We start from the raw sequence: 27,039 nt of genomic DNA on the forward strand, positions 1-27,039 counted from the left end.
ATTATTAATATTGTGTGTGTATACACACACACACGCACACACACACACACACACACACAGGGTGAGTCAAATTTATGTTAACACTAATGGTACTGCTATGTATATACTTATATACAAATTTTGTGGACAATTTATGTGCCATATATGCTTCATATATGTCTTGCACACATGAAGTACGTTTTGTGAATAAATTTCCGCCATTCAAATGTTAACATAATTTTCACTCACCCTGTATATACATATACATACACATACACACACATTTTTATATATACACACATATATACATCCATCCATTCATTATCCAACCCGCTATATCCTAACTACAGGGTCACGGGGGTCTGCTGGAGCCAATCCCAGCCAACAAAGGGTGCAAGGCAGGAAACAAACCCCGGGCAGGGTGCCAGCCCACTGCAGGGCACGCACACACACACAAACACACGCACACACTAGGGACAATTTAGAAACGCCAATGCACCTAACCCTGCAAGTCTTTCGACTTTGGGAGGAAACCGGAGTACCCGGAGGAAACCCACGCAGACATGGAGAGAATATGCAAACTCCACACAGGGAGGACCCAGGAAGTGAACCCAAGTCTCCTAACTGCGAGGCAGCAGCGCTACCCACTGCGGTACCATGCTGACATATATATGTATATTTATTTATATACGTATATATATATATATATATATATATATATATATATATATATATATATATATATATACATACACACACACACACACACATATATATCTCTCTCTCGATTATATAAAAAAAAAAAAAATAATAAAATCTTGGAAGGCTTGGAAGGAGATGATACGTGATTTTCTTGAAGACACTTTAACGTCCCGCGAGACAAGGCAGCGAGACAAAAGGACAGCTGCTGTACAGGCTTTTAAATGAATGACATGCAGAACGACAAGCAGAACACACAGCTCAGCAGCAGCAGCAAGCCAGCAGCTGATCCGCCCGTATCTCCTTAGTGTGCAGAGCAGCAGAGACGAGAAGTCCCTGGGGTAGGTGGAGAGGAGGTTATCGAGCAAAGCGAGCAGGGGACAAAGCCCCCTAGTATAAAAATATATATTTTATATATATTTTTTTTTTACACACACACACACACCCCTACACATATATGCACATACACATGTATATGTATGTGTGTGTGAGTGTGCATGTGTGTGTATGTGTGTGCGCGTGTATTTTAACATCTAACTAATGCAGATAGGTTAGGAAAAACTCTGCTAAAAAGCTTCCAAGGGAAGAAAGAGTTGGGCCAGAGTCCTTGCAATCACTCGATTTCATGCTCTGATTGCCAATTTCCATTTTATCTGATTATTTAAGTGCATTTTGCTACAAAAGAAGTTTTACACTTCGGACTAAAATGTGATCAGCAAGTGATTTGTACTTATCTATTGCTAATTTAACAAAATGTTGAAATACTAGAAAAGGCTATTTTTAACAGGGTACCAGGGACCACTTTGGCCTCACAGTTCCAGGGTTTTGGGTTCAAATTCCAGTGTGGTTGAAATCTGCATGTTCTCCCTGTGTCTATGTGTATTGCTTCTACAGATAATTCAGTTTTTCTCCCACATGCCCATGCAGTTTAGGTTATGAGGGGATTCAAAAATTTCCCCGTGTGAGTATGGTTGGGTACTTGGTTATGCTATATTTAAAAAAACAAAAGACAAAAGCAGCATTTGAAGCAGAGCAGAGGAGAGCAACCAAGTGCATCATGGGGCCTAAGGCCATATCCTACTGTGACTGACTCAAAGAATTAAACTGGGGAACTAAATCAGGTCTTCAAAATCATCAATGGCATCGATAAAATACAGAATTCTTCAAGCTTAGGGGTGAATTGCAATCTCAAGGACACAACTGGAAATTTAGTGCATTCAGGACTCAAGAAGGAAAGACTTCTATAAGCAAAGAGTTATGGGAATCTGGAACAAACTACCGAGACATGGAGTTGAAGAATAAACCTTGAGAACCTTTAAGATGTACAGCATGTGGAGGAGCTATTGGGACAGCTTAGCTATCAGCTAAATTAATGGGCATGATGGACTGAATGGTCTCCTTTCACTTGTTAAATTTCTTATGTGATGGACTAACACCCTGTCCAGGGTTAATTTCCTGCCTTTTGCCCATTGCGGAATGGATAGGCTTCAGCCCTCTGCTACCCTGAATTGTATTAAGCATTTGACAATAGTGGGTGTAATATTTGTACTTTTCTATTGTAATTTAACAACATGTCAAATTACTTTGAAGGAACACGTTTTCATTCAGCACAGTTGTTACTGGTGCTGCCTCACTGCCCGATGTCCCAAAGACTGGCAGGTGACGTTAACCGGCAATTCCAAATGAACCGGCGTGTAACTACAAGTATGCGCTATGATGGCTGGCATGCGGCTGATCCAACACTCGCATCCAGTGCTTCTGGGATCGAGTCCAGCTCCAGCATCCCTTAGCTGGAAGAGCAAGCGAGAAAAAAACGGATAAAAATGGACAGACTGGTCAGACTCTGACCAGAAGATGAAAGATGAGCAGACACAAGTGTGACTGCTAATTCATTAATGCACATCTGTCACTCTGCTCATCTCCAGACACAAGTTATAGAATTGGAAACAAGTAAACGTCTCAAAAGTGACGGGACAGGAAAAATAATCTGAATGCGAGTTTATGACAAAAAAAAATAATTCTTCTTGCCAGACAGACAAGTAGAAGTAAAAGACTGACAAGCAAGTCAGTCGGCCATCCTTATCATGAAGGACCATCTGATCAATCCAGCCCTGATTGACTGAGGCACAAGATTTGCAGTCAATCAATGTTTAACTGCACGACCAGACAGGTGATTAAAAACATGGACCAGAAATCCATCAAACAGCACGGGAGCACCAAACTCCGAGCATCACTGCTGGCTTCACTTCATACGCAGTGGATTCAGAAAGCAGTCAGTGTCCGACACTTTCTGCACACTTTATCGCGTTGTAGATTTCATTTGACGTGGACAAATTTGACATCTTCTCATGATACCACTCCAGTGTTTTCTTATCTGTATGCTGCCAGTCACTGTCACCCTGAAAGATGAACCGTCACCCCAGACTGAGGTGGTATACCCTCTGGTGCAGGTTTTCTTCAAGTTCTCAAGTTTACTCAGTTGTAACCAAGTCTCCTTGTCCCTGCTGCTGAGATGCAACCTCATGGCATGATGGTCACCCAATTTGCTTCACCGTTGAGATGGCATTGGGCAGTGCCTGGACTTCACCAGAACATAGTGCTTTTAGTTCAATTTTTGTCTCATCAGACCAAAGAATTTTTTACCTTCATGCCCATCGGAACTACTGTGGTGCTGAGGTGTCACCCGTTGCATGACTGCACTCGGGTCCTAATCGGGGATCCTGAGGTGGTTTGTCATGTGGTTGGTGTGGAAACGTGCTGTATCAGTGCATGCTCCTCACCTTATCCTCCTCAGAGCCCTAAATGTCATCATATCAACCTTTTAGTCAAGAGGGGCTTCTGCCTGGCAGCTCTTCCATAAATTTGGTGAGATGGTCATCCTTCTGACAGGTTCTCCAAGAGCACTTCTGAAGCTCTGATAGATTGTCCATTGGGGTTTTTAGTCACCTTTTAGTTACTCAGTTTGGCGGGACGGCTAACTCTAGGAAGAGTGCTGGTGGTTCCATACTTCTTCCATTTCATAATATTGAGGAACACTCAAAGCTTTAGAAATGGTTTTATCCTCCCACTGCCCTGATCTATGCCTCACCATAATTTTATCATTGAGGTCTACAGAAGGTTCCTTCAACATCATGGCTTGTTTTCTTATCTTGACATGCAGTGTGAATTGTGGACCCTCTATACACAGTTGTGCGACTTCCTAAATGATGTCCAATTAAATCATTTTGCCACAAATGGACTCCAATCAAGCTCTAGACACATCTCAAGGAGACTTATGAAAGCTAACGGGAGGCACCCGAGTACAAACGGGAGTGCCACAGCAAAGGGTCGGAGTATTTAAAGAAACGAGAGATTTCAGTTTCCAATTTTTAATAAATCTGCAAACCATTCTGAAAACATGTTTACACTTCGTCATCATGGGTTATTGCAGTGGTTCTCAATCTGTGGGGCAGGCCCCTCTAGGGGGGCGCGAAATAACAAAAAGTGGGGTGCGAAGATGTGAAAAAAAGAAAACAAAATACATCTATTTAAACCAAAACAAATTAACTTAAACTACATTCTGATACTAGAAAAATAAACATGGAGTTAGATAAATGTCAATAAAAGTTAAGTAGTGTCGAAGATGGCTGGGGTCATTACCTGGCTGGGACGCCTAAAAGGACCAGAAGGTGACGGGAATAGCTTCCAGGCCACGAGGGGGCAACTGCCATGGAGCAGGAGAGGACCACGGGAAAAGAAAGAGAAGTTTCGAACTCGTTGGGACCAGTGGCCACCGCCACAGGGCGTTTTAAACCTCGTGGGACCCGGATATTGTTACTTCCGCCACACTCGGCAAGATGGCGGAGGTACCTGCCAGGGACGCCCGGAGTGCTTCCGGGGCAAAGGGCAGCACTTCCGCCACACCAGGAAGTGCTGCCGGATGGACGTCATCAGTCACCTGGAGCACATCCGGGCAGGAATAAAAGGGGCTGCCTCCTTACAGTCGGAGAGCCAGAGTCGGGAGTGGGAGTAGGACGAAGCTCCCAGGAGGAGAGTACAGGCGGCCAAGGACTGAGAGAGAGTTTATTTAAGGGTGATTATTGCTGTGTGCATTGTGTGCTGTGTTTATTAATGGAGAATAAACGTGTGCTTTTTATAAAGAAGTGGTTTCCGACTGGTGGTGTCCGGGAAAGTCTCACGGTAGGTATAATAAAATATGCATCTATGATATATCATTAATTAAAAAAAAGAACAAATTGGTATTAGTGGGCTCCTTTCAAAAAAACATTAAGGGGGGGGGAGATTAAAACTTATGAAAACTTGGGTCGCAAATACTTAAAGGTTGAGAAACGCTGTGTTATTGAGTGTAAACTGAAGGGCAGAATGGCAAATGTGTCCAATTAAAATTAAATCTACAACCCAAGGAAGTGTGCAGAAAGTGAACAGGTCGGAATACGCTCTGTATTCTGTTGACTTTTGGACCTGTCCTTGCCTTTAATTTGTCCACCGATTCATTGTAGCATGTCTCCCATTGTCTGTGGATCACCCTCAGGGCTCCTCTAAGGTATGTCATACCACCCTCGGGTCGAGAGAGGGCACTGTCATTAATCGCGTCCCCTCCAAATTCTTCTACAGTATATACAGTAGAAGGCGCCCGCCTTTTTCTGCTCTCCCACTTATAAGTCACGGGGTCGACAGAAGGAGGCGTCACTCCATGAACAGAGCATGATACAGGATGGAGCTCCTGTGTGACTGACTAGCTGTAAAGCAATAAAGCGAATGGAAGTCTGGTTTTGGCTACTTTTTGTTCACTTTTATTTTCGCTGCCTCCACGCCATTGGGCACTTGCATTTTCCTTTTTTCTGTTTTCTGTTTTGAAGTTATCAGGCACCCCAACATTTATTGTTTCAGACTTGTGATTTGTTACTCAATATGTCATTGATGGGACACTAGTTCACACTCACTCGCTTAATAATCGTTCAAACATTGACCCCTTATGAATACCCTGCTTTACCACACAGCCTGTAGACGCCCATGAAACCAACACTGTCTAAGGACGCCAAGAACTCCACGTCAACTTTAAGGACAACTCATGCAGTTTTGTGGTTTCTACTCTCAAATGCATTCTCCATTCTGCTTAGTGCCACCTAGTGGTTAAGGCTTTGAACTGTAAATGGCCTGGGCCCAAATTCACTAACGAAGCATGCTGCAAACCGACCTATTAATTAAAATGAGGCTCTGTACTTGAATACGTTCGTGTTTATCACGGCTCTAGAGAGAGTGGCAAGGTGTTGCATGTTGGTGGGACATGCAAGTAAGGATTTCACCAAGCTCTTTACATGTGACCTTACTAACACTACTACTACTTTCAGTTTCACTGCCTGGTTTAGTCATCTGACAAATCAAACTTTAAAAAAAAAGCTCCAGCAGATTACCAAACATGCAGTTAAAGTTCATGGGCCTGACATCCATGATTTGGTAAGCAGGTGCCAGAGGGCAATGTAAAAGAAATTGGAAATCATGTCAACTGATGACAGACACCCATTACATGCAGAACTACAACCTCAGAAAGACAGGGAGGGAAGGTCTACAGGACGGTAGTGAGACCAGCTATGTTATATGGGTTGGAGATGGTGGCACTGACTAGAAAGCAGGAGACCCAGCTGGAGGTGGCAGAGTTAAAGATGCTAAGATTTGCACTGGGTGTGACGAGGATGGACAGGATTAGAAATGAGGACATTAGAGGGTCAGCTCAAGCTGGACGGTTGGGAGACAAAGTCAGAGAGGCGAGATTACATTGGTTTGGACATGTGCAGAGGAGAGATGCTAGGTATATTGGGAGAAGGATGCCAAGGATAGAGCTGCCAGGGAAGAGAAAAAGAGGAAGGTTTATGGATGAGGTGAGAGAGGACATGCAGGTGATGGGTGTGACAGAGCAAGATGGAGAGGACAGGAAGAGATGGAAGAAGATGATCCGCTGTGGCAATCCCTAACGGAAGCAGCCAAAAGTACAAGAAGAAGATGATCAAAGACAGTAAAAGTTCATGGACTGTGTTTTCCATATGTGTCATTTTAACGGTTTTCAGTTAAAATTCTGCTGTCAAACTGCTAGAGGTCATTAGTAAAGCATTTTTGTCAGGTGATATAAAACATTCCACAACTTTTGTGTAACATTTAACCCATTAGTCTCTAGGTGTTTCATGTCTGTCTGTTACTGATTGCAGCCAAGAAGGCAAATTTCATGTTGTCTGGTGTAAACACGACTGAACAAATCCATGACTTCACTACATGGCCTTGTATGGATCGCTTGTATCCAGCAGCCACACCACCTGCACTTCAGAAGAGGTCACCAACCTGAAGCTAAACATGTTTCGGGCACTGTCAGTACTTGGATGGGAGACCAACAAGGAAAAGCTTGGGTTGCTGCTGGAAGAGGTGTTGGTGAGACCAGCAGAGGGCGCTTACCCTGTGGTCTGAATGTGGATCCCAATGCCCCCGTACAGTGATGGGGACACTGATGTACAAATGGTGTTGTTCTTCAGATAAGACATAATAATTGAGATCCTCTGACTCTCTGTGGTCATAAAAGATTCCTGGGCATCCTTCATAAAGAGCAGGGTGTATCCCGATGTTCATGAAGAATTCCCACCACGGCCTAGTCATTCCTGAATCTCTGAATGTCTAATTATCTCTCACCCCTTCACCACCTAACAGTTATTGTGTGGTGAGCGTACTAGCGCAAAAATGGCTGCTGTCACATCATCCTGGTGGATGTTGCACATTAGTGGTGTTTGAAGTGGCTCCCCAATCACTACATAAAGCACTCTAAGCAGTGAGAAAAAGTGCTATATAAAATGTAAAGAATTATTATTATTATTATTATTATTATTAACACAAGCCGCGACGTCTCCATTCACATTAGGCATTTTGCCACCTACTGGTGGTAGCTTTATACTGCAGGTTCAATTCACACCTTTCCCAGACTCTGGTATGTCTGCAGCCTGGAGCTCCAAGTAGGTGGAACTAATGTACTTGACCTTTTTATTTTTTTTTATTATTGGACTCGGATAAGCCTCCCATCACCCTAATCTCCACCAGGATGAAGGTTTAGAGGCACAGCTGAACCATATTGATGTCCATTGGAGTCAAGTCAAGCCTTACAATGTGTTTTCAAGGTAAGGCACCCAAAGGTCTTCATGACTACAGAGGTTAAAACTACTGCTCTGTACATTCAGATATGGTGGAGAACAAGCAAACTCCACATGGACAACCTGCAAGTTTGGAATTCGCTGCATCCATTCATTTAAGCCATTTAATTTTGGCATTGTAAACCTGCCTGAAATGCTTGCATATCATAATCGGTTCAGTTAGCCAATAAAAGGCGTCATTTTGCTTGACTTCTCATTCAAGTCAAGTCAAGTTGGGGAGCATGTACTGGTACAGTGCGTTGCCGCACCCCACCACACAACGAAACTATTCGAGATCCCAATTAGCAGCCCCCCAGGCACACACATGGAAATGACTCTCTATCTGTGGCAGCAAGGTGTTAACGTGGGTGTCCCCTTGGCCTGGTCCAGCTACTCGGGTCCCCAAAAATGAGGGTTTTGTGAGCCGGAACACCCTCGGGGAAACACGCCACATGGCCATAGTGCCGTAACTGACGCTTCCTCACAATGCAGGTAATGTGCCTCATTCGGGACTCCATGAGCAACACAAAGTCAAACCAGCGGTACACAAGGACTCTCCAAAGAGACACAGTACCAAAGGAGTCCAGTCTTCGTCTCAGGTCACTGGATAGCATCCATGTCTCACAACCATATAGCAAGACAGGAAGCACCAGGACTCTAAAGACTTGGAGCTTTGTCCTTTTTCAGTGATATCAGGAGCGCCACACACCCCTTTACAGCGACCTCATGACTCCCCATTCTCTCCCAGTCGTCTACTGACTTCTCATTGCAGCCATTTAAATTTAGATATAGGGAATTAAGCAACTAATTACTATTCACGTATTGCTATTTATTACCAGCAGATAGGATCCGAAAAACACAGCAGCCTTTCAGGACTACACTTGGACACCAGCTGTGGTATAATATTACACCATCGGATAAAGGTGCCTTTCTTTTCATCATCTTTTGTTTTTCTGACTTTCTTTCATATTTTGCCAGACTCCCTGAGACATATTTTTTTTTCTTTGAGATCGGATGTCAGATTTAAGGAACAGATCTCCACTCGTGAATCCAGTCAGACCACCGCACAAAGCTGCCTCCCGTCCTTTTAATTTTTTTTTTCCCCCGATCGTTCCCGATGCCCATACGCTGCGGTTCTCTCTACGAAGCGGGTCAGCCTATCTAACAGTTGCTCAGCCTGGCAGTTTACAGGCCAGTGAATCAATGAAGAAACGGGAGTAAAAAAAAAAAAAAAAAGATAGAGAGAGAAGAAGGCAGGCTCATAAATTGGAGAGCAACCCAAACAAAACGTGTGACAGCTGAGTCAGCCCCCCATATCATTGTTTACAAATGAAGCCAACTGCATTCCTTTTGAATTCCACTGGCTTTTCCCAGCCTCCCAGACCTGCGAATTGAAACGCCGATCTTAAGACTTTCCTCGGCATCGCATACCGCTTCAATAAAAGCGCCGGGCCGAGGCAGATGAAAAGGAGAAAGTCGATTGACACATTGAAGTGCATGGCGGACAACGCGCATCTCCCAGTTTGTCAGAAAGGGTAGCGCTAAGCAACTGTGTTGCCACGGTAATCGAAACGGTGTGTGTGTGTGAGAGAGAGAGGGGAGGGGGCGCTGTGACCCAATCACTTGTTTGATGTTCATGTCAATCACAGGGTACACAAAACTCTAGCGGAAACGGAGCACCAGTAGCTCAGACCCTAAAGCGGGGGAAATCTAATTAACGCTACGACGTGGATGACGATGACAACGCCGTCTCTCATTTACTTTCAGCCGTCTTCTCAGAAATGGTTTCAGGAAGGCATTAAACAAACAAAAAAAAAAAGCAAACACAGTTCCCCATAACCTTACACGTGAGGCACTGGCAGAACAATGAACGCTTTTGATGTGTGTTCCTAAGCTGAGCTATTAAAAAAAATGAGAAGCAACTGCTAAGGAACCACCTGAGCTGAATTATTAACGTTGTACCCGATCATTCAATCGAAACAAGTTCTCATATATTTGAGGTAGACATAAAAGGTGCCATAGTGGCTCTTCAGAGCGATGCCATGGACGAACCAGTTTGGATTCCCAAAAGAACCATCCACAGGAAGGTTCCAGAAAGCACCTTTTATTTGGTTAGATCCAACTGGTCCTATAAATAACCAGATGAGAACTGATTTGTGAAATACCAATGGGCTCATGATTTTAAAAGGGCAGAACATTCCAAGTTCAGATATTCTTGGTCTGTCATTACTCACTTTCTAGATTGGTCCAGCTGCAGACCATCTGTGGACAGCCAATTGGATTGCAGGTTTCTCTCACCTGGTTTACTTGACTTGAGTCAGGTGACCCTCCTCCTCCCCAAAGCATAACCATAGTGTAACCAGGTGTTATCACTGACATGTAATATAAAGCGACAGCCTAATCCAGTGGTTCTCAAACTGTGGGGCGGGCATCGGGAATCGAACCTCGGACGTCAGCGCTAGAGGGGGTGCAGTGAGTGTGTATGCCTGATGAGCCCAGAATTAGGGCGAAACACGTGTCGTGTACTCTTTGCATTATTTGACAGTAAAACTATTTTCAAACATTCTATGATCTGTTTCTTGCAACTGAAAGAGGGCACCATGGAGGGTGTAAGCTGACTTGCTGACCAACCACAAGCACTAACTGGTAGGTAACCACCCATACAATCAGATTGTGATTCAGACTACGAATGCTATGAATATTATATTATATATATATATACATACATATACACTGTATATATATAACATCCTAAGCCTAAAAGTGCAACGATTTTATGTCACTATTTTGTCACGCTTTAAATCTGCCTTATTTTAAAACCTACATATATATGTTTGGTATCATTCTTTTCAGAATTTATCGAACTTTAATGTAATGTTAGATTTTCAGATTCTTATTCTTTTTTGAAATTATTAACTAAAAAAATAATCAAGAACTCACATCTCGCACGTCGAGACTTTGTGCCAAGAGACTTAACCACACCCGGGTCTGGAAATAAAAGACAAAGAGTAGGACAGCTGCTGTACAGGCTTTTAAATGTTCGAAGCGCCATGCGAGATGCAGATCACACGGCACACCAGCAGCAGCAGCAGCTGATTGAGCAAAGAGGAGCTAACAAAAAACTACATTTGTTTTAGATTGTATCACTGTTTAAGAGGGGGTTTCAGAGGAGCCACCGCATCTCCTTGGGGTGCGTTCAGCCCCCCTCTTCATAATGTGAGCGGGAGAGATGTGAAGTGGCTGGCAAGCCAAGGGGTTGATGAGTGAAGTGAGCGGGGATGGCGAATCCCCTATAAATAAAAAGATAACCATTTTGAGTACAGTCACCTACTGTCTACATCGCGCTTCATGTAAGCCGAGGACACCACACATGAATGCTGGCTTCTAATATAATCACCGGATGGCTTTAAATAGCCGTTTTGGATGATGAGGCTGTAAATTGAAATCAAGCAATCACTTAGGGAAAAAATCTGAAACAGTAATTTATATTCACTTGGCAATGGAAAAAAAGACTTCACGTAAACACACTTTAAGTGGCACCATTAGCCAGCAGACTCGGAGAGGCTATAATCAAGGAAAGAAAAAACACACAGCCACGTACAGTACATCTTCAGACATGTGCCATTATTTTCCTAACATAAAGTCACAATGTTAAAATGATTCACACGTAATCAATTTAGGCAAAGATAATCATTTCGGCTGCAGAAGATAAAAGGCGCTCGGCATCTGATCATTAAAATGTTTTACTAAACAGTCGACGTGTCCCAAAAAATGTCTACACCACACGTTGTTTTCCTGTTTATCTCAGACGTAGCACTTAAATGGCTTGCTTGGCATATCGACTTTCCAGAGCACTACCCAGAATTATTATCATCATCATCATCATCATTATTATGACTGCTATAAGATAGGAAGCGCTTTATTCTGTCCCCGTGGGAAATGTGCTTGCAGGCTCCAGCATACATCGATACGGCGAGATGCAAGACATTTAAACACATTACAGCTGCTGAAACAAAAAAATAGCACTAAGCATGAAATTATACACTCAATCCGGCACTGGAAATCGGATCACACAATAAGCAAGTATGGGAAGGCACCGAGTTATCATCATCATTTATAAACCCACAACAGTTTAGGTCTTTCAATTCAAAGCAGTAGAAATATGAAGTTAAAGTTTCATTTTCTCTTCTGGGACCACAAGGCACACAGGTGACTAAAATCCTTACCCGTATTCTCCTCATAGCCGCGACAATCTCCACTCTGCTGTTCGGTCTGGGGACATCCAGGCTTCCAATATACTAGAATCAAACACAGAAATGATACCTGATCAGTCCTGGGGGGTATCACATACACTCTTAAACAGAATAGTTCTTTAAATGGGTTGTGTACTTCCTTCACTCCTAAAACTAAAGGTGCCACAGTGCTTCTCTAGAGCAATGACATACAGCAGGGGTGTCGAACCTCAGGCCTGGTGGGCCGCAGTAGCTGCAGGTTTTCATTCAAACCCTTTTTCTAATCAGCACCCAGTTCTCACTGCTAACTTCTGTTCCTTTCATTTTAATAGCCCTGTTTTTAAGGATTCAGCCCTCTGAACTGATTCTTTACTTCATCAAATGACAGCCAAAAAGAAATGAGATGTGAAACGAGCCAAAAGATGAGCAGCTAAACTGGGATTTCAAACTCCAACCAATCTATTAATGTGAAGCCGATCCTTGCCGTTACTTAAACCCGTTATTTCATTCCATGGCTTGTTGCTGCTCTCATTCTGCCACAGCACACATTTCCAAAACTGTTGATTTTTCTGTTTTTTCTAAGAACACCGTCAAAATGTTTTGGTGACCTGAGAGATCAGCCTTACCGAGACCATCGCCTTTCTTTATTTTCAGATATTGTGTGATGGGCACAGGTGAGCTGGTCATGTGGTGGCTTGTTTTATGTCTAATTATTGTTTAGCAGCTAATTAAGGAAAAAAAGACAACAAAGGGGCCTGAGTCAACTTAATTAAAAATGAGGCAAAAGAAATTAATTAGCAGCAAAAACTGGTCACCGATTAAGAAAAGGGTTAGAATGAAAACCTGCAGCCACTGCAGCCCTCCAGGACCGGAATTCGACAGCCATGACATAGAGGAATCATTTCTGGCTCCCAAAGATGCATCCATATGAAGGATCCAGAAAGAATGTTTATTTGTTTAGATTTGCAGCAGGCTCTATACTATAAATAATCAGGAATGATAGATGGTAACAGCTTTGTGAAATACCGGCAGCTCGTGATTTTAAAAGGACTCTTATTGCAGACAATAACACCAGCTAAGTGCAGGTGGTCCTGATCTGCTAGTACCCTGCTAGATTACCTATCATATATTATAGATTTCAGCTTTTCTTCTACATACAAGGAAATTTAACAAAAGCATAAAGAACCAACTTCATATGCAAGGAACCCTTCCCAGAATGAAATGGTGCTTAGGCAAGCAATACTTCTATTAAAGTGCCAACATTTTTAAGAGTGTTGTTGAACCTTTGCTTGGCAAAGCACCATTTCATTCTGGGAAGGGTTCCTTTCATATGAAGTTGGTTCTTTATGCTTTGAAAAACTTTCTAAAATGTAGAAAAATAAATAATTATATATATTTATATTATATATTTGCAGCTGGAGATCCACAAAGGGAGAAAAATGAATCATGTATCATAAAGTAGTTTTTATTCCTGAGCTTTCAACCCCTGCAAGGGGTCTTCATCAGAGGATAATACTTAGACTTACAAGAATCAAAGGCAATATATAGCAAAAAAAGAACAGGGGGAAGTCAGTTGAATGGGGGGGGGGGGGGGGTACAGTTTATTTATTATGTACATGTTCTTCTTAAGTCTGCATATGCTGGATTTATGTCCAAGTGTCTGTTGATGGCGTTCTCATTTGATAGCCAAGATTCTGCCAGCTCTCTGACACTTTTTGTACTTTTAGACAATTTTACTTGTACATTGTCCCAGTTAAATGTACTGTATGTCCTGTTGATTTAGTGTGCGTATAGATCAATGAAAGTGAGTCCTTTCTTCTGACGGCGTTTCGATGTTCCTGTATACGTGTTGCGTATCACAGACTTTCTCTTCCATATTACATATATTTATATCATATACTGTATTTGCAGCTGGAGATCCACAAAGGGAGAAAAAATGAATCACGTATCAAAGTAGTTTTTATTCCTGAGCTTTCAACCCCTGCCAGGTGTCTTCATCAGAGGATAATACTTAGACTTACAAGAATCAAAGGCAATATATAGCAAAAATTATGTAGTGGGGGTGGTGTACAGTTTATTTATTATGAACATGTTCTTCTTAAGTTTGCATATGCTGTATTTATGTCCAAGTTTCACAGACCTTCTCTTCCATATATATGTTAAATTTATAGTAAAAAAAACTGGCAGCTGTGGTTGCCACAATTTTACAGTAAAAAAGGTGATATTTTAAGGTCTTCAGTATAACTTTATAATAAAAAACGTTTTTTTACTTTCTCGTATACGAAGTACAGGCAAAGTATTGTAATCGTCCAAAAATGCAACCTGAATCTCAACGTTTCAGACCTCCCCGAGTCTGAAAATACCATTTTTGGAATGATGTCTGTGTGTGTGTGTATAAACATGATAACTTGAGTTCGCTTTCACTTAGGTCAATCAAATTTTGCATACAAGTATTAGGTACAAAACACAGATTTCTGTCAACTTCTGAGCTATTATTTCCACTAACCGGAAGTGGTACTTTTTTTATTCGTGCAGTTGCAGAGTCCGATTTATTCAACTTTACTTTTATAATAATTGTTCAATATATTATTAATTTGATTTGATTGGTTGTTGATGGTTCTTTAATGTACATAATATAAAAATATAATCATTGTCTTGTGGTTTACTCCTCAAATATCCATCTCCATATCGAGGTATAGGAGTCCTGAGGAGACCACTCCTGATTTTTTTATTTACAACAGATTACAATCTGAGTGAATGTTTATCCATAACCTGAAACCTATGCTGTTTAATAAATATGCAAATCAATAAACCATTAGAAAATGTTGACAGGATCAAATACCAGCATACAGCCTGCATCAGCAAAGTAACAACAGCTAATAACAAACGTGTTCTACTACTTAGACACATTAAGGAAGTTAAAGTACATTGTCATTGCTTTTGTGGTGTATGGTGTCCTACAGGTGTGCCAGCTTATCGAACACAAGCCACCATAAATCAGCTTTCATAATCTCAAAAAACTTTCAGCACGCAGGGAAAAATAAGTTTGTTAACTTTGTTTAAGTTTTGTACCCTGCTGTGCAAAGGTATGCGGTTCACTAGGAACAATACGGCAAAGGGGCGTGTCCTTATGCAAATATCGTATCTTCGGTGTTACTGAAGCAGCGCTTTACCGTTTTACATTTTACACTTGTTTACCTTCGCTATTTAACAGTTCTACACTGTAAAATTAACAGCCTTTTTTTCCAGTGTAACCGTAAATCACTAAACGGTTCGTAGCATATTTTGAAGGAAGAAGAATATCGATTTTACAGAACATGGCTGTAATAAGTAATGAAATGTCTTCTTTAAAGATATACAGGTTTTTACATAAGGTGATTTTCCTTTTCAGAAAGGGTATTTTACTCTCACAATTCACAGTATTTTTACCGTTAAATTTACTTACATTTTTTACAGTGTTCAATAGATGGTAGGCTACGCAGCAGGATGCTAAAAGATGAATAAAGCAGAGACTTTGCCTGTGTTGCCTATGCAGGAAGAATCCTTAAAAAAAAATCAGGACATCCTTGGTGTTTCACAAATCTGTTACCATCTCTTTGCGGTTATTTACTGTAAGTAGCCTGTTACTGATCTAAATAAATAAAGGTCCTTTCTGGAACTTTCATGAGGATGGGGCTTTTGGGAATAAAAAATGGTTTTCCTATGGCATCGCTCCGAAGATCCACTCCACTCTGGCGCCTTTATTTATAAGAGCATAAACCAGAACTGTGAAGCAGCAAAGATTACGGCCCTTAGTTGCTCTGTAAATTAATAACTTTTAAAAATGTCTGTTAATGGTATCTACTTTGTTTTTGGGGGTGATGTGGTAGCGCAGTAATTAGTGCTGTTACCTCGCCGATTCCGCACCTGGCGGAAATTACAGTAAGGTAATTTCCAGGAAAATTACAGTATCTTCGGAGAAATATTTCGGACAAAAATTAAACAGCGAAATGCGCAAATAAATCTAATGTGAAGTGTGACAATAAATAAATTAATACATAAAATAAAGAAATATTAAACGTTAGTAATTTAGCATGTCACCAGATACATTTGCTGTTGTTGATTTCTTTATGTTTTTATTTATTTCAATGACACCGTAAGCAACATGAAACAAACCCCGAAATAAAATCTGTCACTTTCACTCGTCAAAGTTGAGAGGGCGGGATCTAGCGAGTCCTGTGTTTTGATTGGCTAGTCACCCGCAGAGTGCGCGATTGTAAATAGGTGGGGTGTAAATAAATGAACGGCTCCTGCAATGGACTGATTGAGGTCTTGCGTGTTGCGCCCGAACCTAAATTTAATGATGCAGGTTGGATAATATGCATTGTTATTTTGTTACCCAGTGGTGCGTTGCATTTAAATTCTGATTTGATTTAAAAACAACTTTACGATGATACGCTGTGGACTGCACCACACAATGTATGGGAGACCGCGGCAGTGACGCTGCAGCTCTACGGACCTCCTGGTGCTCTCTTACAAACCGTAGTAGCAGGTGCTCGGTTAATTAAGCTCCGTAATTTGCCTTGTGTGAGGGGGCGCTCAACTATGGACGGTTTCCTCGAGTTTTGTGCGTGCTCGCTTTCATAAAAATAACAGTTCTAAAATGACACTTTACTGGCTTGCTAGATTTCTCATAGAACCCATGCTTAGCTATGAGATGGGTTCTCTGCGTAGGAAATTGGTCCTTTGGGCTTTGAAAGGTTTCCTAATATGTGGACAAAACAGAAATCTTTATTTCATACTAGGCCGTCATGATACTAACTGATCAAGAAAACTTCAAGTTAGTGTTATGGTATACCGCGAGAGTCCTTTAAAATTATGAAGCAATTGGTATTTCAACGATCTATTGCAATGTCTTCGTGGTTACGGTCGGAATCCGTTAAGAATCTAATAAAGGTTCTTTCTGGAATCTAAGTACTGTACATGCCGATGCCTTTTTTGGTTTGGCACCTTTACTTTTAAGAGCGTGTGATTAGACGGGCGTCCGACCCCCATTAGCCAGGTGATAACTTTGCAAACTCGTTTAATTCTAACCTACACATTTTCCAGGGCGCTTGCGCTTTGATCTTTCCTTTTTATTTGGTTTAGAAATAGCATTTTACGGAGTCAGGTAGTGGTGATCATTTTGTTATCACTAACATCGAAGGGGGTGGCGCGCTAGCTACAAAGCCAAGGGTTAAAACACCAGGTGGGGGCACTGCTTGTGTGTGGGGCCGACAGGTCCTCTCTCTAATTGTTTCGGTGTGCCCTACAATGACCCAGCCTCCTGTCTGGTACCCAGAATTGACGGGATGGGCACCAGCTCTCCGCTACCCTGCACTGCATGAACGGATTATAAAATGAAGAAAGCTAATTCGAGGTTATCTTTGTGTTAGCATGCATTGTATTCTTGTTTACGTCCTGTGATTGTGTTCAATGTAAAAGATACCCAACTATATAAACACGATTGACCGACTTAAAGAGATGCAAATAGTCGTAAACACCCAACTTTTAAAAGGGTACGGAGCTACAAATTATCTATTAGGATATCGCTTTGTTTGTTGGGCTATTAGGATAACATTCCAGTAACAATGCAAACTTTCCACTTAAGTTTTAAAGTAAAATTACAAGACCACTGTGAAATCTGCACGGTATCTCTTTTAACTTTCTGGAGTGTGGCATAGTAGTGAATTATCTGGACTTCATATCCCGAGGTTGCGGATTGAAATCCCGCTACCGACCCAGTGTGACTATGAGCAAGTCACTTCACCTGACTGTTTCCATATTGAAAATAAAGAAATGTACCAAACTGCATCTCCCGATTTTTTATGTAGCATTCGATCAGGTTGTCAGCTAAATAATAAGCAAATCTGCATTCCGTCAGATGGACAATTTATTTTTTATAGCACGTTTTAATAACACAATGCTCAAAACGATGATCAGCAGTTTTAATAATAAGAGTGGAAAGCGACATAACATAGAAACAGATATAACAGCGTGTGTGGTTTCAAAGATGATCGTGCGCTTCAACCGGACGGTGATGAAGCCCCACCGACATACGCGCGTCCCTTTTCTCTTCGTAGTACACTCTTCCGTGTTTCAGTTTGCTGACAGCACCTTTAGCCGTTTCGGTATATTTATCATAAAAAGAGCAAAATCCACGTCACTCTCGGTTCTTTTTCCAAACACCCGTTCAAGTTTTCACGTTTCGAGTTCCACTTACCTTTGCCTCGAAATTGATGCCGTGCTGGAAAGCTTCTTCGTTGTGCAAAGGAATTCGTAAATCATGATTGTCGTCCACTAGATTGTATTTCGTTTTAGCCGGCATGGTGGTAAAATCGCTGACCTCCCCGGCTTGAAAGTCAGCCTGGCCAACTTTGAAGCGCTGAAAAAAGGCAAACTGCCGAAGCTGGCTGAAGTGACAGAACTTTTCTAGCCCACCTTCTTTTTCTTCGTCTGTAAGGTCACAGGAGCAGCGTGTGCGTCCAGCACGGAGTAGGTAGGCTGGCTGACTGGCTGGCAGCTCCGGGAACTGCAACTTTGTACCAATTTGAAATCACATCAGGGCGCAAACAGCCGCGCGTCAAATCAACTCGAATATCTCAATCCACGAACTGGGGAAAAACACGAAGAAGAAACGCCGATCCCGGTAAATGTAAATCCCGTAAAGAAAAGCATTCGGAGTGATTGTCGCTCCCCAGCAGCGGCGCTTTGCCTTCAGTGCGTGTGTTCACGTTACAGCAGCGCCATGTCTGGGTTACAAACACTCTCCGACTTGGGATAATTCGGGAAGAAGCGCCCATTGGCCCTGCCGGGGAATTCCACCTGTTTTCATTGGGCCAAAGTTACATCATGGATTTGGGGCGGAGTCAGTTGGCACTTTTTTTCCTCATTCATTGCAACCTTGCAGTGGTGTATGGCACCTAGTGGTACCAGAGACAGCGGAAACGAACAAGACGAATGGCAGCGCCGAAGACATAAGCTAGCTGGGGGGTCTGTTAAAACGAAAAGAAACCTACTAAAGCCAACTCAGTCATCACGGTTTTTTATTGTTTTATTTCATGTACAAAAACGGCTCACTTAAAACCACCTTGATGCATGGAAACAAGAGTGAGAGAGTTTAAAAATGAGTTATTAAACTTTTAAAGTTGGAATAAAGAAAAGGGGCAAATACATCTCAAATGTCCACGAGTTTAACTGTTGCAGCATTGTGTTTATCCTCATCATGCACATCCAAGTATCTTCAGTTCCAAAAAAGCCGTCACTAACTTTACATTAATAGGAAGTAATTAATTTCTTTTGGCTACAATATTAATAAAGCGCCCTCCACTGAATCCAGCCACAAGGCAAACCAGATAGACAACATGAGTTAGTAGCTCAATCTTATTTTCCAATTACTGTTCATATGTTTAAGTGTATAACATGAATCCTTTTATCCGTTTTTACTCAATTGTTCATTAAAATGCTGCGAAACCCATCCCATCAGAATCGGGACCCTCCCACACCGGGCTAACGAGGAAAAACAGTCGTACACTAAGGTATTTGGAATATTTTAATAGGAGGAAAACCCGTGAGAGACTGGGGGTAATGTGAAGACTCCACATCTGGGGAATCGAACCCGTGGGGCACTGAGGATAACTGCTACGCTGCCGTGATATCTATCTATCATGTATCATATAGTGCCTTTCCTATCTATCTATCTATCTATCTATCTATCTATCTATCTATCTATCTATCTATCTATCTATCTATCTATCTATCTATCTATCTATCTATCTATCTAGTTGTGGTGATGTATTTAACAATATGTCCAGGGATAAGAGGTCTAGTTTGCAAAAATAATTTGAAGAAAGAAAAAATGTGTATTTGTATTATTACAATTGCATTTTTCCTTGTTTGTATATCCGGCAAAAATACTGAGGTTTTGTATTATTTTGTCATTTGATTGAATAAAGTTTTTTTTTTTTTTTTAAACAAAATAATATCTGTTATGTAGTGGGTGGCGCAGTAATAGCGCTGCAGCCTCGCAGTAAGGAGACCAGGGATCCCGTCCTGGGTCCTCCCCATGTATGGAGTTTGCATGTTCTCCCCATGTTTACATGTGTTTTCTTGGGACCTACATTCCTAAGACATGCAGGTTAGGTGAAGTGGCGATCTTAAATTGCTACTAGTGTGTGATTGGGGTACGTGTGTGTGTGTGTGTGTGTGTGCTTACGATGCAATGGACTTGCACTCTATGCTAGCCAGTTCAGACCTTGACCCTTTTCAGGACTAAGTTGGTTAGACAATGACTGACTGGCTGACTGTTATATAGTGCCTTTCGTATTTATCTAAAATATATAGAGCTTGTTCTATCTATCTATCTATCTATCTATCTATCTATCTATCTATCTATCTATCTATCTATCTATCTATCTATCTATCTATCTATCTATCATATAGTGCCTTTACTATCTATCTATCTATCTATCTATCTATCTATCTATCTATCTATCTATCTATCTATCTATCTATCTATCTATCTATCTATCTATCTATCTATCTATCATATAGTGCCTTTACTTTCTATCTATCTATCTATCTATCTATCTATCTATCTATCTATCTATCTATCTATCTATCTATCTATCTACAGTATACTTTATTGAATATATTCATTGTCTCCAACCTATTTACAAATATTTATACATAATTACAAATGATCTAAACTGCATTTTAGAAAATAAAGGTGCTAAAGGGCGCGACGCCATACATGCAGCATTTTGGGGTCCAAAAAAGAAACATCCACGTGAAGTTTCCAAGAAGAATCTTTATCAATTTAGATACCTTACAGGCTCCATAAATAACCTGGAACAGATGATAGCAAATTGGTGAAATACCGCTGGGTTCTTCTTGTTAAACACCTCAGAAGCTAAGTTCAGATTTTCTTGATCAATATATTAGTATCTTTCTTGATAGCCTATACTATACATTATGAATTTCTGTTTTTTCCATATATGAGGAGCTTTTTCAAAGAAATCGGTAGGGTCGATCATCCTAACCCCGCCCATGTCCGTCACCGCCCAATCCCGTGTCCCGCAGCTAGAGGTAGTTGTTTTAAAGCCCAAAGAAACCTTTTCAGAGTGAAATAGTTCTTTGTCTTTCTAGAACCACACAACACAGAAAAGTGCTATTTTAAAACCAGAGTGTTGGCCAGACCAATATGCTCACTCCAGAACAAAATTCAAAATTAAGCAGACGTGGATGTCAAGTTTAAAAAAAACAGGACAGATAAGAACAGGAAACGGAGGAAAAACGTGGGGTACTGAGGAAGTGAAGTATCCGCCCCAGTTTAGGATGCACATGCTGGTAGTTCGGCAATGCGAATATTAAAGGGAGTTGTTTATACACCCTCAATGCTGCCCCTCTTAAAATAAAATAATTCATTCGGCTTAACAAACACATAAGCAAGACCTGCAAACGTTGTAGCCCGATAATACATTTTTTTAATTCTCACAGGTTTTGTCACTTGAACATGAACACTATTTTCACCCAACTATACTGTTTCTGCGATTCGATAGAAAGATAACACAACCATGGCAACCGACGGAAAAAGGAGCACAATTAATGGCAGGAAGCGGACACTGATTAAGGAAACACTTGGAGCGAAAAGTCGCATCCGCTTTCATCTCCTAGCACCCCGTTTGGAATGCCCGCTCCAACACCAGTTTAAATCCGAAATATGTGTTACAATTCGGAATTCTTCGTAATCAACGTAATGATGCGGTTATATCCTTGGATGAAACAGGGCATGTTTTTGTTAAAAATATATATTAAAGAAAATAATATGAATATAGTATAAATGGATTAAGGTCATGTGTATACACAGTATTATCTATCTATCTATCTATCTATCTATCTATCTATCTATCTATCTATCTATCTATCTATCTATCATTATTAAGTAAATTTGCTATCACAGCACACTTATCTTGTTACTTTTTGCTGTTATAATGATTAATGCATTCATTTTCATTTAAATGCATTGATTTCCTCAGTGGTCAAACGCTGATGAGACCAAACCGTTGAGGTCCCTTATTCTGTACGCTGCAGTCTATTTTAAAGGTGGGCCTGGAGTCCCGCCCAGGTTTGGTTCCTGCCTGGCCCCTAAGCATGCGGCTGATGCGTGGTGTTGGTCTAGAAATAAGTAGATATACACGACTGCCACCTTGAGGACAAAGCGTGAATTAAGCTCTTGTATATTAAACTTGTACTGTATACTTATAAACATATGATTTGATTATTTAATGTGATTTTTATACATTTTTTGGTGCAGAATTCAAAAATGAAAACCGTTTTCCTCCACCACGTAACTCTTTATTTTCACAAGCAACATTTTTTTTAACTCTCAGTTATACTTTTTAAAATTGTTTTGTACTATAATTAAATAAATAATAAAATTTTATTTTAATGATAGTAAAGAAATATGAGGCAGAGACTCTTCATGTTGTATTAAGAGTTCTTACAGTCACCAGAAACACTGAAATTTCTAGTATTTACTATTACTATTACAGAATATAGAATTTACTATATTACTAATCTAGAAATAACTTCCCACTGTAATACCCTAGGGTGGCACGGTGGTGCAGTGGGTAGCGCTGCTGACTCGCAGTTAGGACACCTGGGTTTGCTTCCCTGTGTGGAGTTTGCATGTTCTCCCCATGTCTGCGTGGGTTTCCCCCGGGTGTTCTGGTTTCCTCCTGCAGTCCAATGACATGCAGGTTAGGTGCATTGGCAATACTAAAATGTCCCTAGTGTGTGCTTGGTGTGTGGGTGTGTGTGTGCGCGCCTTGCGGTGGGCTGGCGCCCTGCCTGGGGTTTGTTTCCTGCCTTGCGCCCTGTGTTGGCTGGGATTGGCTCCAGCAGACCGCCGTGACCCCTGTAGTTAGGATATAGCAGGTTGGATAATGGATGAATGTAATACCCTATTTATAAGAAGTAATGTGCACAAACATTAGGCAGAGAGACAAAAGCAAACCATAACCAGTGCTGTACAAATATATAAATCAGAGTGAAAAGACACTACCAGTTAATTAAAAAAAATAATAATAATTCAATGATACTACCATACCAACAACTACAACTGCCACTACTATGAATAATAATAATGACTTTTAAATACTAGACCTCAGAATGTCTGCTTATTTGGACATTGTGAGTGTTTAGTTCCAGATACTGCGGTGGGTTGGCACCCTGCCTGGGACTGGTTCCCTGCCTTGTGCCCTGTGTTGGCTGGGATTGGCTCCAGCAGACCCCCTTGACCCTGTTTGAATTCAGCGGGTTGGAAACTGGATGGATGGATAGTTCCAGATAGCCATTTTATAGAAAAAGATATTAGCTTTTGCATCCATTGAGTGAAAAAGCACACTAAGCCTACTCTGAAAGTGAAATTAATTTCTAGAATGAAATGACTTATTATATTTAGGTGAAAATAAAATTATTAGCAAATGTATTTATATTTGTAAAAGTGATGACCAAAATTCAATTCTCCTTCCCCCATGAAACAGAGAAAGCTGCACAAGAGGCAATGGCTTGATGAAGGAGGGAAACAATTTAAGTAGTCAGCTGAATTACATGGGGGGCCGCAAGTCAGGCCTGACGGTGAAAGTCCTCTTGGCGGTTTTTCGGTTCTATGGGCTGAAAGGGCGAGTGCAAGGTCAGGGTCTCGGATGTGTTAGGTGCCTCATTCACACCGGACGCTTTGATGATGATGATGATAATAATAATAATGAAGGATACCAATACATTAATAATACATGATATTTATTTTTTATTTTTTACTATAGGTTTATATTCTCATTCGTGTCATGTGTACAGAGTCCAGTGAAATTGTTACTTGTGTGTGCTAATCAACAAGCAACATGTCGCCATTCTTCAGTGCCATGATGGATGAGTACAACTGCCTTACTGCAAAACCTCTGAAAAATCTCAGAATGTTTGACCAATTCAGGTCTCAAAACCAGTTAGATTTGTTAAATCACATTTAATAATAACTACACTCTGCATAAAATGCATTTTTCAGTGTCGAGTAATAAATCATATGTACTAGAGCTGCAAACTGCAAACAGGGGGACAGCTGGAGCCTCTCCCAGCTAGCATAGGGAACAAGGCAGGAACAAACACTGGGCAGGGCGCCAGTCCGTCACAGGGTGAACACACACACACACAGACCAGTTTAGTATCACCAGTCCACCTAACCTGCAAGTCTTTGGACTGTCGGGGGAAACCCACAAAGACACAGGGAGAACGTGTGCTATAAGGAAGATGGAAAGGAGCCTAACTGGGATCAAAGACAGAAAATAAAAATTCAATCTGGCAGATAAAACTTGAATCTACAAAGCAGGTGACCAGGCAGGGACAGTCAGCTCTGAACATGTCCATGACAAACGGGCTCTACTTCACCCTGCACCTTCCGTAATGCAAACAGAACAAGACAGACAGACAGACAGACAGACAGACAGACAGACAGACAGACAGACAGACAGACAGACAGACAGACAGATAGATAGATAGATAGATAGATAGATAGATAGATAGATAGATAGATAGATAGATAGATAATTTGTCCCCTGACACCGTAACATTATCTTCAAGTTAAGGAAATCTTTGAGAGTCACACAGTTCATAAAATGAAGCCATCACACTGATAGCCTTGAGGTTTTACAGTTTTTTCCTGTCATAACCAGGGCCCACTCCCTACTGTCACATCCCAATATACAGTATACACAAATGGAGGAACTGTCATATTACCGCAGATGATATTTGAATTATTTTACACTGTAAGCTCATTTTTTCTTTGCCGCCTCCTTCTCAGCGCCCACAAGAAATCTGTGACACTTTATTTCTACTAGTAACAGCAGTAATTTACAAATGGAAATTATTATTGATATAATAAATGGCCTCAGTGATATGGTGGGCAGTGCTCACCATAGAGGAGATGGGGCACTTGATGCCACCCAATGGCCACCCAAATTTTTGCCCACTTATTTTTAAGGCAAACAGATCCAATGAAATCTTAAGACAAAGAGCAGTAAAATCCAGTAAATCCAAAAACAGAAAAAACAAAAGAATCCAGCTCAAAAGGTGCAATGCTGAAACTGCTAATTCTTCCAGTAACTTTGGCTTCAATGCTGTGGGTGCCATCACAGTTCCCCAGTTGTACAATGAGGTGGCCCTGCCTCCTTAGGCTCCACATACAAGAAGCAGAACAAGAAACAAATTAAACTAATACATGAAACTTTAACATGGTACAAAACTGAAAAAATAAACAAATGACACCATATTAAACAAATACCATACAGACAGAAGAAAACCAAAAGCAAAACGAATATATTAGTATAAGAAATAATACAGTTGACTCTCCAGATTCACAAATTAGACATTCACAGTTTCAGTTATTAGTGAGTTGTCCGTCAACATCGAAATGGGAATGTTTTTTTTGGAGCTTGCCAAAAGATCACAGAAATTTGCAGATGATACATAAGCCAGAAATATATAAAAATTGCTGAAAATGATTTGTATCATATTAAATCATATAATATATAATTTTTAGTGTTATTTAACATTTGTTAATGTAACTGTATAATATATATATATACATATCATTAATATTAAAAGTAATTCATGGGTAAAACTGTGGGATTTTCGCATCTTTGTCTCTGTAAGCAGCCTCATTCGTGTGTTAGTTGTCTTTATTACTCTTCACCGGCCACCCCTGGGTCACCAATGTCAACCTCTTCTCCTCCTATGCCGCACGCCTTAGACTATGAGGATGACCCAGATGATGACCCCAGATGATCTTCTTCCAGTAATTCTGTAAATGATCATCAAGTCATACAGTTACAAATCATTATTAGTTGTAAGTTTTCTGTGTTTGTGTGTACAAATGCCAATATTGTATAGCAAGAAGTGTGTGACAGAAGTGTTTCGTTGTAAGATGATGGTCATTTTCATCATTATCATCCTACACATTCTTCATCCCCTATCAAAAGTATGGAAGTGTGAAGATTTTGATGGAAATGGATCATTCGTCTATACTCACTTTGGTGAGTGTTACAGTAACTAAAATTAAGGATATGACTATAGATACTTAATTATGGTAGATTTGTAGGATTAAGGTTACTATATTAAATGTTGTGAATGTTCTTTACAGTATAATTAATTGAAACAGTGGGAATGAGTTTACTCAATTTGTTTTAAACAGGCCCACTTACCTAATCGTATGGTATGTTTGTTTAGTACAATAAATTGAAACAGTGGTAAGGAGTTTACCATAAATTAAAATATTTATTGCACTAACATGCTTTTCTTAACAAAAGCTTCAGGGAAACAGACTTATGCACAGTAGGAGCTGCCAGGAACAACAAGGTAATCCATAGAAACAAGTCACAAAGACACAAATCCAGAAGAGAGGCTGATAAACAGAGCAGAGGGTCAAAATCTAGCAATTCTACCAAAAAAAGGCACAATAATAGTAAACACCTGGCGTAGAATTCACACTATAACATGGCGTACAGACAAAAGCGGAAATGTTCGTACGCACAAAAAAATCCAGATGCATAAATCTGTGCGTTCGCCAACTTCCATGTTCTTCCGCTACATAAATCCACGGTCAGCGTGAAAAGTAACGCACGTGCATGCGCCTGCTGTCCTGCCCCAACTCCTCCCAGAATTATGCCTCTTTGAATATACAAATCAATATAAATAGCCTTCTGTGAAAAGGCAATGGTAAAAGCACGGGGGAAAATAGAATAATTTCAGTGAATACCAAGTGGAGGCAAGGAAAAATATACTATTTGTTGGTTTAAACAGTGGTATAAACAACAAAAGGAAGTTGATCGAGTGACGTAGAGTGTCAGAGAAACTCGAAAGCTCAAGTTCACAAAGTCACACAGTGCCCGAAATAA

The 27,039-nt window shown here is 40.8% G+C and overlaps 1 protein-coding gene across 1 annotated transcript in view; it reads right to left on the bottom strand.

Annotated features, from left to right (window-relative positions):
* Positions 1-18,866, bottom strand: part of nos1apa (nitric oxide synthase 1 (neuronal) adaptor protein a) — a 510,182-nt gene extending 491,316 nt beyond the window's left edge. Inside the window, exons 1-2 of the mRNA XM_051932735.1 lie at positions 18,318-18,866; positions 12,071-12,142 (exon numbers count right to left, since the gene is read on the bottom strand). Coding sequence (XP_051788695.1) covers positions 12,071-12,142; positions 18,318-18,422 — 177 coding nt within the window. The 5' untranslated portion in view covers positions 18,423-18,866. The remainder of the gene's footprint in view (positions 1-12,070; positions 12,143-18,317) is intronic.
* Between the last annotated feature and the right edge of the window lie 8,173 nt (positions 18,867-27,039).

Source organism: Erpetoichthys calabaricus, chromosome 10 (genome assembly GCF_900747795.2).
Source record: "Erpetoichthys calabaricus chromosome 10, fErpCal1.3, whole genome shotgun sequence".
Taxonomy (NCBI): Eukaryota; Metazoa; Chordata; class Cladistia; order Polypteriformes; family Polypteridae; genus Erpetoichthys; species Erpetoichthys calabaricus.